Source organism: Microtus pennsylvanicus, chromosome 1 (assembly GCF_037038515.1).
Source record: "Microtus pennsylvanicus isolate mMicPen1 chromosome 1, mMicPen1.hap1, whole genome shotgun sequence".
NCBI classification, from domain to species: domain Eukaryota; kingdom Metazoa; phylum Chordata; class Mammalia; order Rodentia; family Cricetidae; genus Microtus; species Microtus pennsylvanicus.
The window spans coordinates 219,956,488-219,970,134 of NC_134579.1; the positions used below are offsets into that span (position 1 = coordinate 219,956,488).

General features: G+C 44.2%; 1 protein-coding gene across 2 annotated transcripts in view; it reads right to left on the bottom strand.

Moving 5' to 3' along the window:
* Positions 1–13,647, bottom strand: part of Rgmb (repulsive guidance molecule BMP co-receptor b) — a 31,849-nt gene that overhangs the window by 11,461 nt on the left and 6,741 nt on the right. For both annotated transcript variants that reach the window (XM_075951778.1, XM_075951787.1), the window contains one exon: positions 9,917–10,425. In XM_075951778.1, coding sequence (XP_075807893.1) covers positions 9,917–10,425 — 509 coding nt within the window. The remainder of the gene's footprint in view (positions 1–9,916; positions 10,426–13,647) is intronic.

The window sequence follows — 13,647 nt, forward strand, 5'->3', positions numbered from 1 at the left end:
AATCCCACCTTAGACAAACTACTCCAGCTCTCCTCATTCATTTTTAATCTCACTCCTGAGATCTTCACCACCCACAGGTCTATGAGGAAGAGAAAGCCGTTACGACAGATCAACCTTTGCACATATGAACGGCAACAAGACCTTAAGGTTTGTTGTAAAATTAAGAGCAGTGGTTCTCAACCTTCCCAACGCTGAAACCGTTTAGTAAATTATAGTTCCGCATGTCGTGGTGACCCCCAGCCATAAAATTATTGTTGTTACTTCATAACTGTAATTTTGTTACTGTTATGAATCATAACATAAATATCTGTGTTTTCCATGGTCTTAGCAACCCCTGCAAAAGGGTCATTTGAACACTGAAGGGGTCGTGACCCACCAGCTGAGAACCACTCATTGATTCAGAGATACTCCGCCTGCCTCTCCTTCCCACCAGCAAGAAAAGGAAATAAACGAAATTGAACAAGTCCACGAGGAAAACGCAGGCCCTGCCTCACCAGGATAACTTCCCAAGGCACAACAGCCTGTGAACACCACACATGGGTTTTAGAACCCAACCCTCCAAAGGCTTTGCAGTCGGCTCTCCGTATACATCCACACCGTAGCTCTGTGTATACTCTGGGACGTTTACCAGTGTCCAGTCAGAGCACTTAGCACTGCAAGTGCAAAGAACTTTCTGGAATGAATCCTCAACAGAACTGGAACTTCAGAGCTAACCATGGGGCTGGAGGAGAAACTGAAGCAAAGAAATGGGCTTGGAAGGCAACTTGATTTGTATCTGGTTAAAATTCTGCCCGTGTACAAGGAAGTGAAAATAAATGTTACTTCATATCATCAGTTGCTGTGTCCACACTGTCAAACTGTCTGGGTGTAGTTATGATGAAAGCACGGTAGACCCTCAAGGACACCACGACCGGCTCAGAGCCTTCTTTCATGTCTGCACATGTAGGTGGAATACAGCCCTGACACTCAGTCCTCCATTCCAACAGCACACGCTTCACCACACTGGCTTTGCTTCCATCCCTAACACACCCAAATTCTACTCTGGAAGGCTGATTTTTCTAGATGTTGAAAAGCCGGCTGAGGAAACTCTGAAACACAGCTTACTTCACCTCCACGGCCACCTGTGGACTGTAGCTGGGGTAGGCCTCCTGTATGCAGGCAAAGAGGAAACTGATCTCCAGTTACATAACAATGAGGGTAACTCTCTCCCTTTTGTGAAACTGGGAGAAAATTCACACACATTTAGATTAACATTTGTCTGAACAATTTCATGCAAAGCCCAGACATGATTTTATATGTAGCATGCTACACGCTGGGCTGGGGTATACGCTGTCACTGACGACTTCCCCCAAAGTGTCGGGGAGGTGATCTGTTAGGAAGCTGTAAACTCAGTAGGCTGGGAAGCAATTGTACAATTACTATTCAGCTCACATAGAATACTATACTCTCAGAAAGTGTGTGAACTGCAGAAGTGCAAGGTGTGAACTGCAGAAGTGCAAGGTGTGAACTGCAGAAGTGCAAGGTGTGAACTGCAGAAGTGCAAGGTGTGAACTGCAGAAGTGCAAGGTGTGACCTGCAGAAGTGCAAGGTGTGAACTGCAGAAGTGCAATGTGCGAACTGCAGAAGTGCAAGGTGTGAACTGCAGAAGTGCAAGGTGCGAACTGCAGAAGTGCAAGGTGTGAACTGCAGAAGTGCAAGGTGCGAACTGCAGAAGTGCAAGGTGTGAACTGCAGAAGTGCAAGGTGCGAACTGCAGAAGTGCAAGGTGTGAACTGCAGAAGTGCAAGGCGCGAACTGCTTTTCTTGGACTAGGACAATAACTACAGTTAAGACAGCACACTTACAAGGTGAGCAGCATATTAAAAATCTTACCCTGGACTCCTTTTAGCGTTTAGATGAGACTGAGAAATATACTGCCTTCTAAGCAGTTATCAAATCTGTATGCTTCTCCACCCCCAGTCCTTTTCTACAGAGTTCTGTGTTCAGAGCACTCACAGGATGCAGAGAACTGGAATGGCTCATGCCTACGTCTTCAGAATTGCCCTCGGTAATGAACACAAGCAACAACAGGGGCTGTTTTGGCTGCTGCAGGGGTACTTGGCAGCAGAGAGAGAATTAAGAAGCCAAACCAGAGGGGAAGGACACCCACAGCTGAAGGCTGCTAGGGTGGTCCAGAGAAGCACCAGGCCCAAGGCTGGAAAAGCTCAGAGAATGAAAGCAGTCTGGCCCAGGGATAGCACATGAGGGGGACAGGCACACAAACGCCAACTTTCAAAAACCAGTTTCTATATAATTAAAAAAAGGAAGGCGGGAAGCATACACAGGCACAGAGACGGGGAAGCCAGCCAACTTCCTTCTGCACCCCAGCGGAACGCCATGCTGAGCATGAGGGGGCAAGCCCTTCGGCCTGTACACCTCAGCAACTTCCCAAACTTTAAAGTTTCCCTCGGTTCAGGCTCAGACTTTGTGCTGTGAGGAGACCAATATCACCAGGATTTCAGATGAGAGGGTGAACCACTGTTGTTTGCAGACTGATGGAGAACAGGAAACCATGGCCTCCCTGGTTACTTTTCAGCATTAGGAAGGGGAGAAAAAGCTTCAACTTCTTCACAATACACACAGTCCTTGCCAGCTCTAGATTCAATTTCAAGTTCCCAAAGATATAAAAAAGAAAAGGATAAGATGGTTAGAATTGGCGACCATGTGTTTTAAAAACCAGTAACTGGCCAAAAATACCCTTTTGCCTGGGCAGGAAAAGGGGAAAATGTTAGTACCTGCCAAGTGTCTATAGGGTCAGATTGAACCCTGAATCCATTTCAGGAGTACTTGCATGGGAGATAAGAAATTTATGTTTAAATGTTGTGGTATCCATTCCATCCACAGTGCAGATACTGCGTGCTAACATGAAGAAAGCCTCCCAGACTAGAATTAGCTGAACCACCCCTCCTCCTACCCCCAGCCCAAGTATTGACATAATCAGCTAAGTGGAGCAGAAAGAGCTCCTTTCTCTAGCAAGTGGGTTTCACTTGAGTTCTCCTATCTAGGATCCGACAGTATCACAGGTTCACTTCAAGGCTGTCTAGTGAAAATAAAACCCAGCTTAGGTGTGTTAGTTCTTGTCCCTAAACTCATGGACAGGCTGAGCATTTTGTTAAGTTACCCCACCCACGAGAACACAAAATCCAAACACTGGAAGAGCAAGTTTTACTGCAGTCAAAACAAATAAAGACAAAAATGGGAAAGGGAGCATTTTTCATTGTTGTGCACTGTAGGTAATTCTCTCAGGCCACATTCCAGAGGCAGAAAGTGTTTGGCTAGCGTTAATTGAAGCTGCCAACAACAACAACAACAACAATAAAAAGAGCCCCAACCACCCAACATTTCCTTCTCACCACTGCCCCTCAAAATAAAACTGAACAGGAGAGAGACAGAGACAGAGACAGAGACAGAGAGAGAGAGAGAGAGAGAGAGAGAGAGAGAGAGAGAGAGAGAGAGTTGGAAACATGACAGGAAACAAGTTCTGACTCTCAGCTGTGTCTCTGATTCTTGGCTTCCTGCCGCTCGCTGCCTTAAACTATGGAGGAGAGTGGATTTGTTTTGAAGCAGCAGAGGCCTACACCACTCAAGGAATCCTGCCTGGCGTGGACAAGCCACGGGTTAATTTCACTTACCAAGGGGAATTTTTGGAAGGCCTCCTCCTTCCAAGGACATCTGGGACTCAGGGAGTTGGCAATGTCAGGAAGATTAGAAGATGGTAAAGAATTTTTTACCCAGGGTGTTTTAACACATGTGGGAAAAAAAACAAAGGGATACTGTATTTGAAAAGCAGGCATGAAGAATAACCGAGGAGCCCGTCCATGTTACAGAATGCTCCTTCACAGTGTGGATCGATCACCAGTGAAGACCCCCCTTTCCTCCTCTCCCTCCTCTCCCTCAACACAGCCTGGAAATCTTTACCTCCAGGCAATTTACTGAAACTACCGTACAGCAGTTCCTGGGCCTAACACTTTATAATCCAGTACAAACAACAGCCTTACAGGAAATTGAAAAAGACAACACACCCAGTCCCACCCAGAAGCACAGCAGTGTTTTGTAAAACCCAGTCTCTAACATTTCTGTGCTATTTCTGAAATAAATTCAGGAATGACCAAAACGTGTAACACATGACTTAACAAGGGTTTTAAAAATGGGATGGGACCCTGAAAAATAAATTACGACTGGTGGTTGTGGAAATACAGATGCAGGCGAGGGGCACACTGACCGTGGGAGGTGGGAAGTCAAATCGTGGAGCAAGCAAGGCTGGAGGAACAAGCCTTGGGTGAGGGAGCCTGTGACAGGCTTCCAGGACAGCTGTCCTCTCTGTATGGCTTCCTGACACCTGTCTCATCCTGCTAACTAATGTCTCTGGGAATCAATGCATTTTACCAAGAAGCTCTGAAGATGCACGGAAACCCCACGCTTTCCCACCACTGGACTACCAGGTAGGGAACTAGCTGCAGAGGCTACATTCATCCCAACAACTCCGACATGAAGTTTTTTTTTTAAATGTAGCAGCACCAAATTGATGACATTTAATCAGAATTATTATACCAAGGGAGCCACAACTATAAACTTCTTTCCTATCTGTTCCTAGTATGACCCAATACCGACCAGTCTTAGAACTCTGTAGCATCTCTGTAGGCAAGAAGGATCACAAGGCTCAAATCTCAAAGAAATGGTTGGAACTATATATATGTATCTCCCAATGAAAGCAAATCTCAGAATAAGGGTTAGATGCTTTTCTAGACAACATGTCCCACGCCACCACATGCAGGAAAAGGGTCCACACATCCAAACACAATTCACCCAAAGGGAAGGAAGAAAATCTTCATTGATAAAAATGAAAGATCACTACTGTATAGCTTACAGGCACCCAGCTGCTAAAACAAAGCGCTGTAAAAACTTGTCTGTAAGAAAAAAATGTACTAGGCATGAGGTCAAGAGAGGACAGATTTCCAAACCTCGCTGCAGAGGTGTACCTAGAAACTCTGCGATGTAGACATGTCTGGCTTCAATTCTTTTTTTTTTTTTTTTGTTTTTTGTTTTTCGAGACAGGGTTTCTCTGGAGTTTTGAAGCCTGTCCTGGAACTCACTGTGTAGGCCAGGCCAGCCTGGAACTCCACCTGCCTCTGCCTCCCGAGTGCTGGATTAAAATTAAAGGCGTGCGTCACCACCACCCAGCATGCTCCAATTCTATAAGCAACAAATAATGACCAGAGTGGATTACATGTTCACTGTTGCTGTACAGTGTCTGAGGGCCATCAGAAAAAAGTGACCACAACATGCTCCAGTACTCCAGGACTTACAAGGACTGGTTGATTTTATCAAAATACACAGCTCAAGGAAGACATTAACCAAGCCGTCTCCAGCTTTGGTGGAGCCTCTCAGGAACTCCAAGAAAGCAGTTCCAGAATTTGAAATTTAGAGATATTACGGATTATAAGATGATATACAAAAATAACCGCTAGGGGCTAGACATCCTATTACACTCTGGGGAGGTCTGGGTGCTGCCCACAGGGTAACAGGAGCTGGTAGCCACTATCACCTCACCATACAAGCCATGTGGTTCAAGGAGGGGGACCAGGATGTGTGGTTCCCAATTTTCCCTACTTCTATTTTGTTTTCATGCTAGTTAAGTATTGTATAGGAAAGCCAAAGCAATAAGAAAAAAAGCACGATTTTACATAAAAATTAAAGGGAACACAAAACAAGAGGGTACTTGTAAAAATCATGATTAAAAACGCAGCCATTGTTTTTAAACTGAAAGCATTTTGAAAAATTAGTGAGAATGTACTTGAGACTGACTTACTTTTCATTTTTTCAAATTACATTTGATCTATGCATTGTGTGTTTGTATGTGTGTGGGATCAAAGAACAATCCGTAGAGTCGATTCTCCCTTGCCACGTGAGTTCCAGGAACTAACCCAGGTGGTAAGGCCTGGCTTCCGTGTTCCACCAGCTAGCTGGAGACTAATGTTTTAAAAACTCTACTTTCAATCTCATTGTTTTGTGGGTCTGAGGCGGTAACTCAGTTACTTTACTCGTGTTAAGCAAGCCTTCCACTAATCCATACCACGGTCTCAGCGACTTTGATGCATGCTACCGGGAACACGTCAAGGGAAAGGATCAACGCTTTACTCTTTAGCCACCTTTTGTGACCACTCATTTAAACATCCTCGCTAACGACCTTTCTTTAAAAACAGAGACACAGCCCATTAAATGCATGGGCTGAGTCTGAAAGTGCCAAAGGACGTGTGGAAGCAGAAGCACAAGCAGCCATCCTCAGACAGGTAACCTGGCTTCTCCGGCGCGGACAGGGTGTGACTGCCTCCTCCACGGTAGGAAAGCTGCCTTGGTGCACTGTGCCCCTAACACTGCCAGCTCTAATGAAGTTCCCCTCCTTTCACTTTCTCAGTGTCTGCATGCCTGCATCTGCCTCTCGCAGCCAAAGGTGGGGAAGATTGCATCTGAGATGGGTGAGGTGTGTAGGTGTGCCAGAAACTCTTGCGGCCCCAGGGGGGAGATGAAAAACTTGCCCTGGCTTCTCACCTTCAGTAACACATCTACCAGGCAAGCTGGCCTCCCAGTACAGACTCTTCCAGAGAGGAAGAGATCGGCTGGGAAGGGTCTGAGCAAAAACATGGAGGCTCCAAGAAAGCATACCTGTGCACACCATGACCACGTAGAAAAACAAGTCCTTCTTTCCCATGTGAAGGGGAGGGCCCGTGTGTGGAGAGGACAGTGGATAGGGAGATAAATCACACTCCAGGCCCATCTGTCCTAACTCACTCACTGCTTACACGTGGAAAAAAAGTTTAGTTAATAAACGCCCCTTGAGTCCAGTGACTTCATCTTATTTTACTCAGTCTAGGTATCCTTTGGTGACAGGCAGGAAGTACTTTTGGAATGGAGACCTCACTAAGTAAAGCTCGCAGGAGCCTGGCTCAGGCTTCCAGGACCCAGCTCTCTTAGTGACCCGAGTAAAAGACCCAGAACCCAGCATTTCTCTTCAGGAGTGAGGGCCGTGAAATGCGCGGGTGTTTCTGTCTCACAGCTGGCTTTCCACATCCGTCAGTGTTTACACACAGTGACGCCGCACACAGGTCTTTAGAAACGCTTCACCACGCGAGCAAGTTCCGCTATCGGCAACGTACAATGCTGGGGTACTTGAGGTTGGCCCAGGTTTTTCCAGAAATTCTCAGTAAGAAAGTGAAGTATGCCTCCAAAAGACTAGACGGATTCCTAATAGGACAGCATTTGGGGAGGAGGGGAAAGCACGTGGGACCTAGGGAGGGAGTAGGTCGCCTCCCCAGACAGACACCTCGCCCCTAGTCTCCCTCTTACACTCTCTTGTCTTTGCCTCTTTCTGGCCAGCCCTAGGTAAGTAGCCTCTCTGTCATGCTCCCACCATCCTGGAATCCTCTAGGACTGAAACCCAAATAACCCTTCCCTCCTTTCAACTGCTTCTGCTCAGGTATTTGTCACAGAGATAAAAATGTGAGGTGGCTGATTAACGTCCAGTGAGATGCATACGGAGAAAACCTTTCCAAAAGTTTTTTGTATAACAGTCCTAGCTGTCCCTGAATTCAGAGATCGGGCTGCCTCTACCGCCAGAGTGCTTGGACTAAAGGAGTGTCCACCATACCCATCAACTGTTTTTATTTTTATCACTACCTTTTCTTCAATGCTTTAAGTCCTTAAAGGTAAGATTTTGTAGCAATGTTAGGCCTTTGCGGATTTCAGCAACACATATCCTACAGGTCTTGAGACAGGCCGTCAAAAACAGCCTGGATACCCTGGAAACACACACAGGAAATAAAGGAGTACGGCAGCTGCTGGGAGGCAGGACCACAGAGTCAGTTCTTTGCTGAGTGGCGTGGCCAGTAGGTGAGGCAAAACACAAATGTGCAATTGAGACACCACACATGCCTGCTGTCCTCTTGAATTCTTCTCTGAGGACCACTTTTTCCTCCATTTTGAAAGAACAAAATCTTTGGCTCTTACCAGATGGAGAAAACACACCTGTGTTTTCTTCTTTTTAACTAACTTTCTAATCTTAAGTGTGCTGTAAATTGTTCCATATATGTAATTACATATAGTATATATTACTATATATATTTAAAATAGTGTATATACTATTAATACTTTAATTTGACCAAGAGTCTTCCAAATCCTCAACTCTCTGAACAATGGATAACTTTCCCATTCCCAATGTAATGGCTCATCGAATCCTCATGGAATCTTCAGTTATCCCAAGTTTGAGGTGTCTGATGACTGTTGTAATCCTGGATTTTTGGCAATGGTCTACCCTAAAACCTCACAATCATTTATCTTAATACGCACACGCACACACACACATTTAAGTGTCTTTAGAACCCAGAAGGGGGCATCAGATCAAGGAACTGGAGTCACAGATGGTTGAGTAGCCAGGTTGGTGCTGGTACCCGAACCCAGGGTCTCTACAGGAGCAGTAGGTGCTGTTAAACTGCTGAGCCATCTCACAGGCCATAAATATGTATCTTTATAACCTAACTTTTACCAAATGCACACTATGAGATCTACATAAGAAAAGTTATTTATAAACGCCTAAGAGCCGGGGAAAGAAAAGTTTATTCCAAGATGTAGAATTTGCCGAGGCAAAAGGCAAGCCTGAGATTTTACTGGGTTGAAGTAAAAACATTTCGGAGATCCCCTAAAATGTCTGCTTCAGTGTAACAGTCTTCTTTGTCAAGAGCAATGGCTTCTATTTTTAGATTTGTGACACTCCTGGGTGTCTCCAGATATCTCCCGAGGTGTTGTAAAGTTCCCTTCACAAAATGCCAAGTAAAATAATTTAACCTCACTAAAAATACGCTCCACATTTGGAGGCAAGGGAGGGAACCAAATGAGCAGGCACAGGACTTCAAAGCCTGATTCTTGTCAATTATATTTAGTCTATGACAACGAAGTAACAGATTAATAAATACAGGAAATTAAAACAAGATGAGACTGTGGGTTTGTGGCTGGGGAAGAAGGAAAAGGGGCAGTTTAGCTGGGACACCAGGGGAAACTCCTTTATTTACTAAGTTAAGTTACTTAGCAATGACTGGTAGTTGGAAACCCGCACTCTCCTATCTTGTACTAAAACACGGGTGCCTGCCTTATGGTTGGCATCAAAGGTCTCTACGTACGATCGGTTTCTTCAAAATAAACTAGCATAGAGCAGACACTGGACCTGGGTAAGAATACCTTAGTTTTGCCAGCCTTCCTCTTAGCTTCTGGCTTAGACTGTTAACACAAGGGTGTGAGATTACACAGGTGTTATATCGCACTGCTCGGCAATAGCCAATCCCTAACTTCCTTGGTTACCAAAAGGTTACTAACTAAAGCACCGTTGTGGGTTTGCCACTGGGAAGCTTGGCTTGCAGCCATTACATTTACTATAGTTTCTAAATCTCCAATAAAGTACGTTTGTTTCCCGATGGGCTGCTGCCCTGGGCTTCACAGCTTTCTTTATAGAACACCCACTTCACTTATGTGATTAATCTGACCGTGGATCTCTCCAAGAAGAGTCACACACTCGAGCACTCACAAGACAGCACCAGAGAAGGCACACATTTTCCTCACTAAACAGGCCTGCCGTTTCTCGCTGGAGAACTTGATTTCACTGTTTACGTTTTATTCTTCATATTGTTGCCTATTTAAGTTTAGACCCACATTTTGTATGCCAGAAAAATTCCTTATTAAATAATCTTAAACTTTTACCAATCCTGTTAATAACTTCCCAAGAACATATACAAATGGTCCCTCTAAACAAGCCTGTATAGCGTACTCCACAAGCTGTCTGAAGGACCAAACATGGAAGGGGTGTAGAAAGAGGGACCAAGGAGCATACTCGCCTTGTTGGTGGCCGTGGCACTGGATCCGGGGACCACAGGCACATTTGTCACTTGAACCGAAAGGTAGTTATTGTCTATGAGGGGCCAGGCCCCTTCCACTTTGCATGTCTGGAAGTGGTCCTTGAAAGTTCTGAGGTGAGGGTCTCCAAACAAGCCGCAGAAAAGGTAATTGGGAGGGCTCTGGTCCCCTCCCCGGTGTTCTCTGACTCCTCCGTGGCTGTGGTAGTTACAAGGGTCATGGGTCACTTCCGGGTTGGTAGAGGATGTGGGCCCATCCTTGGAACAGTTCCGCTGGCTCATGAGGTCGCTGATACCTAACACAGCAGAGTGGTACACCAGGTTGCCGCGGCAGGCTTTTGAGGTTCGCTGGGTGCAGCCAGCATAGGCGCGGAGGGCCTTGCAAAACTCGGAGTCAAAGCCATCGGCGGCAGAGTTCAGGTGTGAAGTGAGGGACACGAAATCCGTGGTACATTTCTGGATTCGACACTGAGTTGGCTGCTGGCAATCACCTGCCGGAAAGAAGACCAAGCATGTAAAAGCTTCTTCACTTCCGGGTATCATGAGAAGATGCTATTCTCCCCTGGGAACTGTCTAGTCTACCTCAGACTTCTTTTTAAGGTTGTACTGAGTTACCATGTCTCTCAAATTAAGCCACTGGGAGAAAAACTGGATACGGTTAACTGAAAACTTTAAAAGTTTGGTTTGGTGACTGAGTATGAGTCTAGTATAGGAATGTCTCTAGGTTAGAACTGCAAATGAAATATTGTTTCTTGTTTGCTATTTATTTATAGATTTTTTGACCAAGATTCCTCTGTTTTGATTTTTAAAGCTGTATGAGTAATTTGCTTTGGAAAGCACTGGGAGAGATACACTTATGCACATAGCTATGATTAAAGCTTATACAACAGAAAAGGGCTAAAATTCTAAATTATAGTACGTTTAAAGTATCTCTACCTGATTCTTGTAGAGCTACAGGGTATGAAAATCAAGGGGGAAAAAAAAACCCAAGTAGTAAGTCATTCTCTTTCCTGAGGTACATTACGAACAAACTACATGCAGTCTCAACGCCCTAGCTTCTGTAAAATGTTAAGTACTCGGCTACAAAAAGTGATTCACTTGACCAAGATCCAATTTTACTTCTCTTAATACGTCTGTCACACAGATCTCAAGTAAACCACAAAGTACACACACACAAAAAACTAAAAAAGTATGCAACACAAATACATTTCAAAACATGAATCAGAGACCTATAAAGTCAAGAATTCCTAGCGTGTGTGTGAATGCACACACACACCTCACTTTCCCCCTTAAGTTGAAGAAAAAGCTAAAGTGAAAACGCAAGGATGAATGTCCTGTGTTAACGAAACTTCCAAATCACCTTGTCACTTGTCTCTCATAACAATTCATGAAACCCCTCAAGCACAAAGAGACAAAACGACAGTCAGTCATGTGTATCCATCGATTTCATATTGTATCAAAAAGCGAGACTAGATTTACTGAAACATGGCTCGTGTATCTCAAGTTGAATAAAATGAACTGTAGCATACATTTGAAATTCCTTATAGGTGCTTGACCTACAGAAGAAGTCTTACTGAATCTCATTTCTTAGCAGCTTCCTCTTCTGAAAAACGAGGAAGTTGTTATAGGAGCTTTGTGGTTTTTCTTCAGGCATAAAATATCACACATTGTGCATTCTAGAGGGGGAAAACCATTCATTGATTTTTGGCTAGTTTTTGTGTGTGTTTGTTATATTATGTGTATGAGGGTTCTGTCTGCAGGCATGTCTGTGCACATGCATGCCTGGTGCCCTCAGAGGCCAGATGATGATGTTGGATCTCTTGGAACTAGAGTTACAGATGATTGTGCCATTATGTAGGTGCTGGGAATCAAACTGGGATCTCCTGGAAGAGCAGACAGTGCTCTTAACTGATGAGCCACCTCTCTAGCTCCTACATGTTTTTTTTCCTGAGACAAGGTAGGTCTCATTGACCTGTAGCCCAGGCTGACCTTGAACTTGCAATCTTTATGCATCAGCTTCCAGAATGTTGGACTGCAGGTGTATGCCACCATGGCTAATTAAAATCAGTGGGTTATTTAAAAATATATAACTATTTCAAGATGTGGATACAGTAAACTTTAGGATATCGACACCTAAAACTCCATCTGATAAAAGACATCATGTAGTAATCCCTATATTGATTTAGAAAGGTGATTCAGAATGGATATTTTTAAATTTTAATGAAATGGTAAACTGTTTCTGGCTTTAGATGGGAGGAAGTGTGGGAGATAGCAATCTGACATCTTTGTGAAATTCCAAAGACCTGGAGAAGAAAGAATCTTCATTTTCACTTTTACCAGAATAAAGGATATTAAAATTATTTTACTACTTTGGAGTCATGGACTTATAGCAACCACCAGACCACTTTAAAAAAAGTCATCTTCATGTATTTGATTAATTTAAGACTTGTTCAGTGCAACGCTAACCAAGGAAGCTCAATTTATAAGATTCCTTTCTCCCAAGCAGATTTATTTACTTTCAACTACTTTTACTGAACAAGACAAATCAACAACAATAATCAAGCAAATTCACTCTCCCAGAAGCCTTCAAGCCATTTTCAAGGGAAGGTGTACTCAAGGCCTTGCCTTGTCCTGGTGGGATTGCACAACTAGCTAGCGCTAGTTAAGGCCATTCTCTTCAATTCCTGACTAGCACAGTAATCACTGAAAGCTGGGAATAAAAAACCCCAAAACAACAATGGGGTGACAATTATACCACTATTCTTCTAAAATCAGAGGCACAGCAGGCACAAAACAAGAAGAGCAGGGTCAAGAGCACTCAGTAACCAACACCTACCTCTTGGACTACAAATAATGACCGTACTAGAACTTTCCGCTAAACTTGTGGGGCCTATTTGTTCTTTTTATGGTCTATAAAATCTATCCGAGCATACAGTTACTTATAATTATTTCAAACAGCCATAAAATATCAAAAGTAAGAAAAGCACGGAGATGCACCATGTGAGCGTGGAAGAGGGAGAAGATGCAGCATTTATTCCCAGTGGGTTCTTTGCCCAGCCCCTGACTCTTAAGGGCTCCTTTAGTGGTAGACAGGCGCTGACAGCTGCTCTTTTGCTTTGGATTAGGGTCCTAACAACCCGTGGCTGTAGATATGATCAGCGGGAGGGAGATGACTGAAGAGAAAATGCTTTGAGGTTAGCATTCTCAGCTCCATTGCAGGCTCCCGTAGAATGACTAATTTGCAGCATACACCCAGAAATATCGAGGCTTCATGAATTAATAATGACAGAGCACACTTTGCCCGTGAGAAGCTGTAAAGTGAGCCTCTTGTCAAAATGCCAAGACAAAGCAGAACAGCAACACACTCCAGGATGTGGCCAAGGAGGCCATGAAGTGTGTGAGTAAGCAAGAATTCCCTTACTGGATATCCACTCAGGAACTGCAAAGGTCTTAAAACACAATAAAATAAAACACATATGAGAATAAACAAATGCCATTTCCCAAGGGCAGAATTCAAAAGGTGCACTTAACAATGAAAAATTTTCTACTTTGGGGTCAGATCACCTACAACTGGTGTGACGTGTATTTCCGTGCCAGTTACTGTAAGTGCTCAAGGGTTCGTGGTCTAAAGCCTTCACCATTTTTTAATGAATCTGACATAAAAGACTCACCATGCAAGACAGCTTCCTTCAGGCCAGGGCTGTGAATCTGCA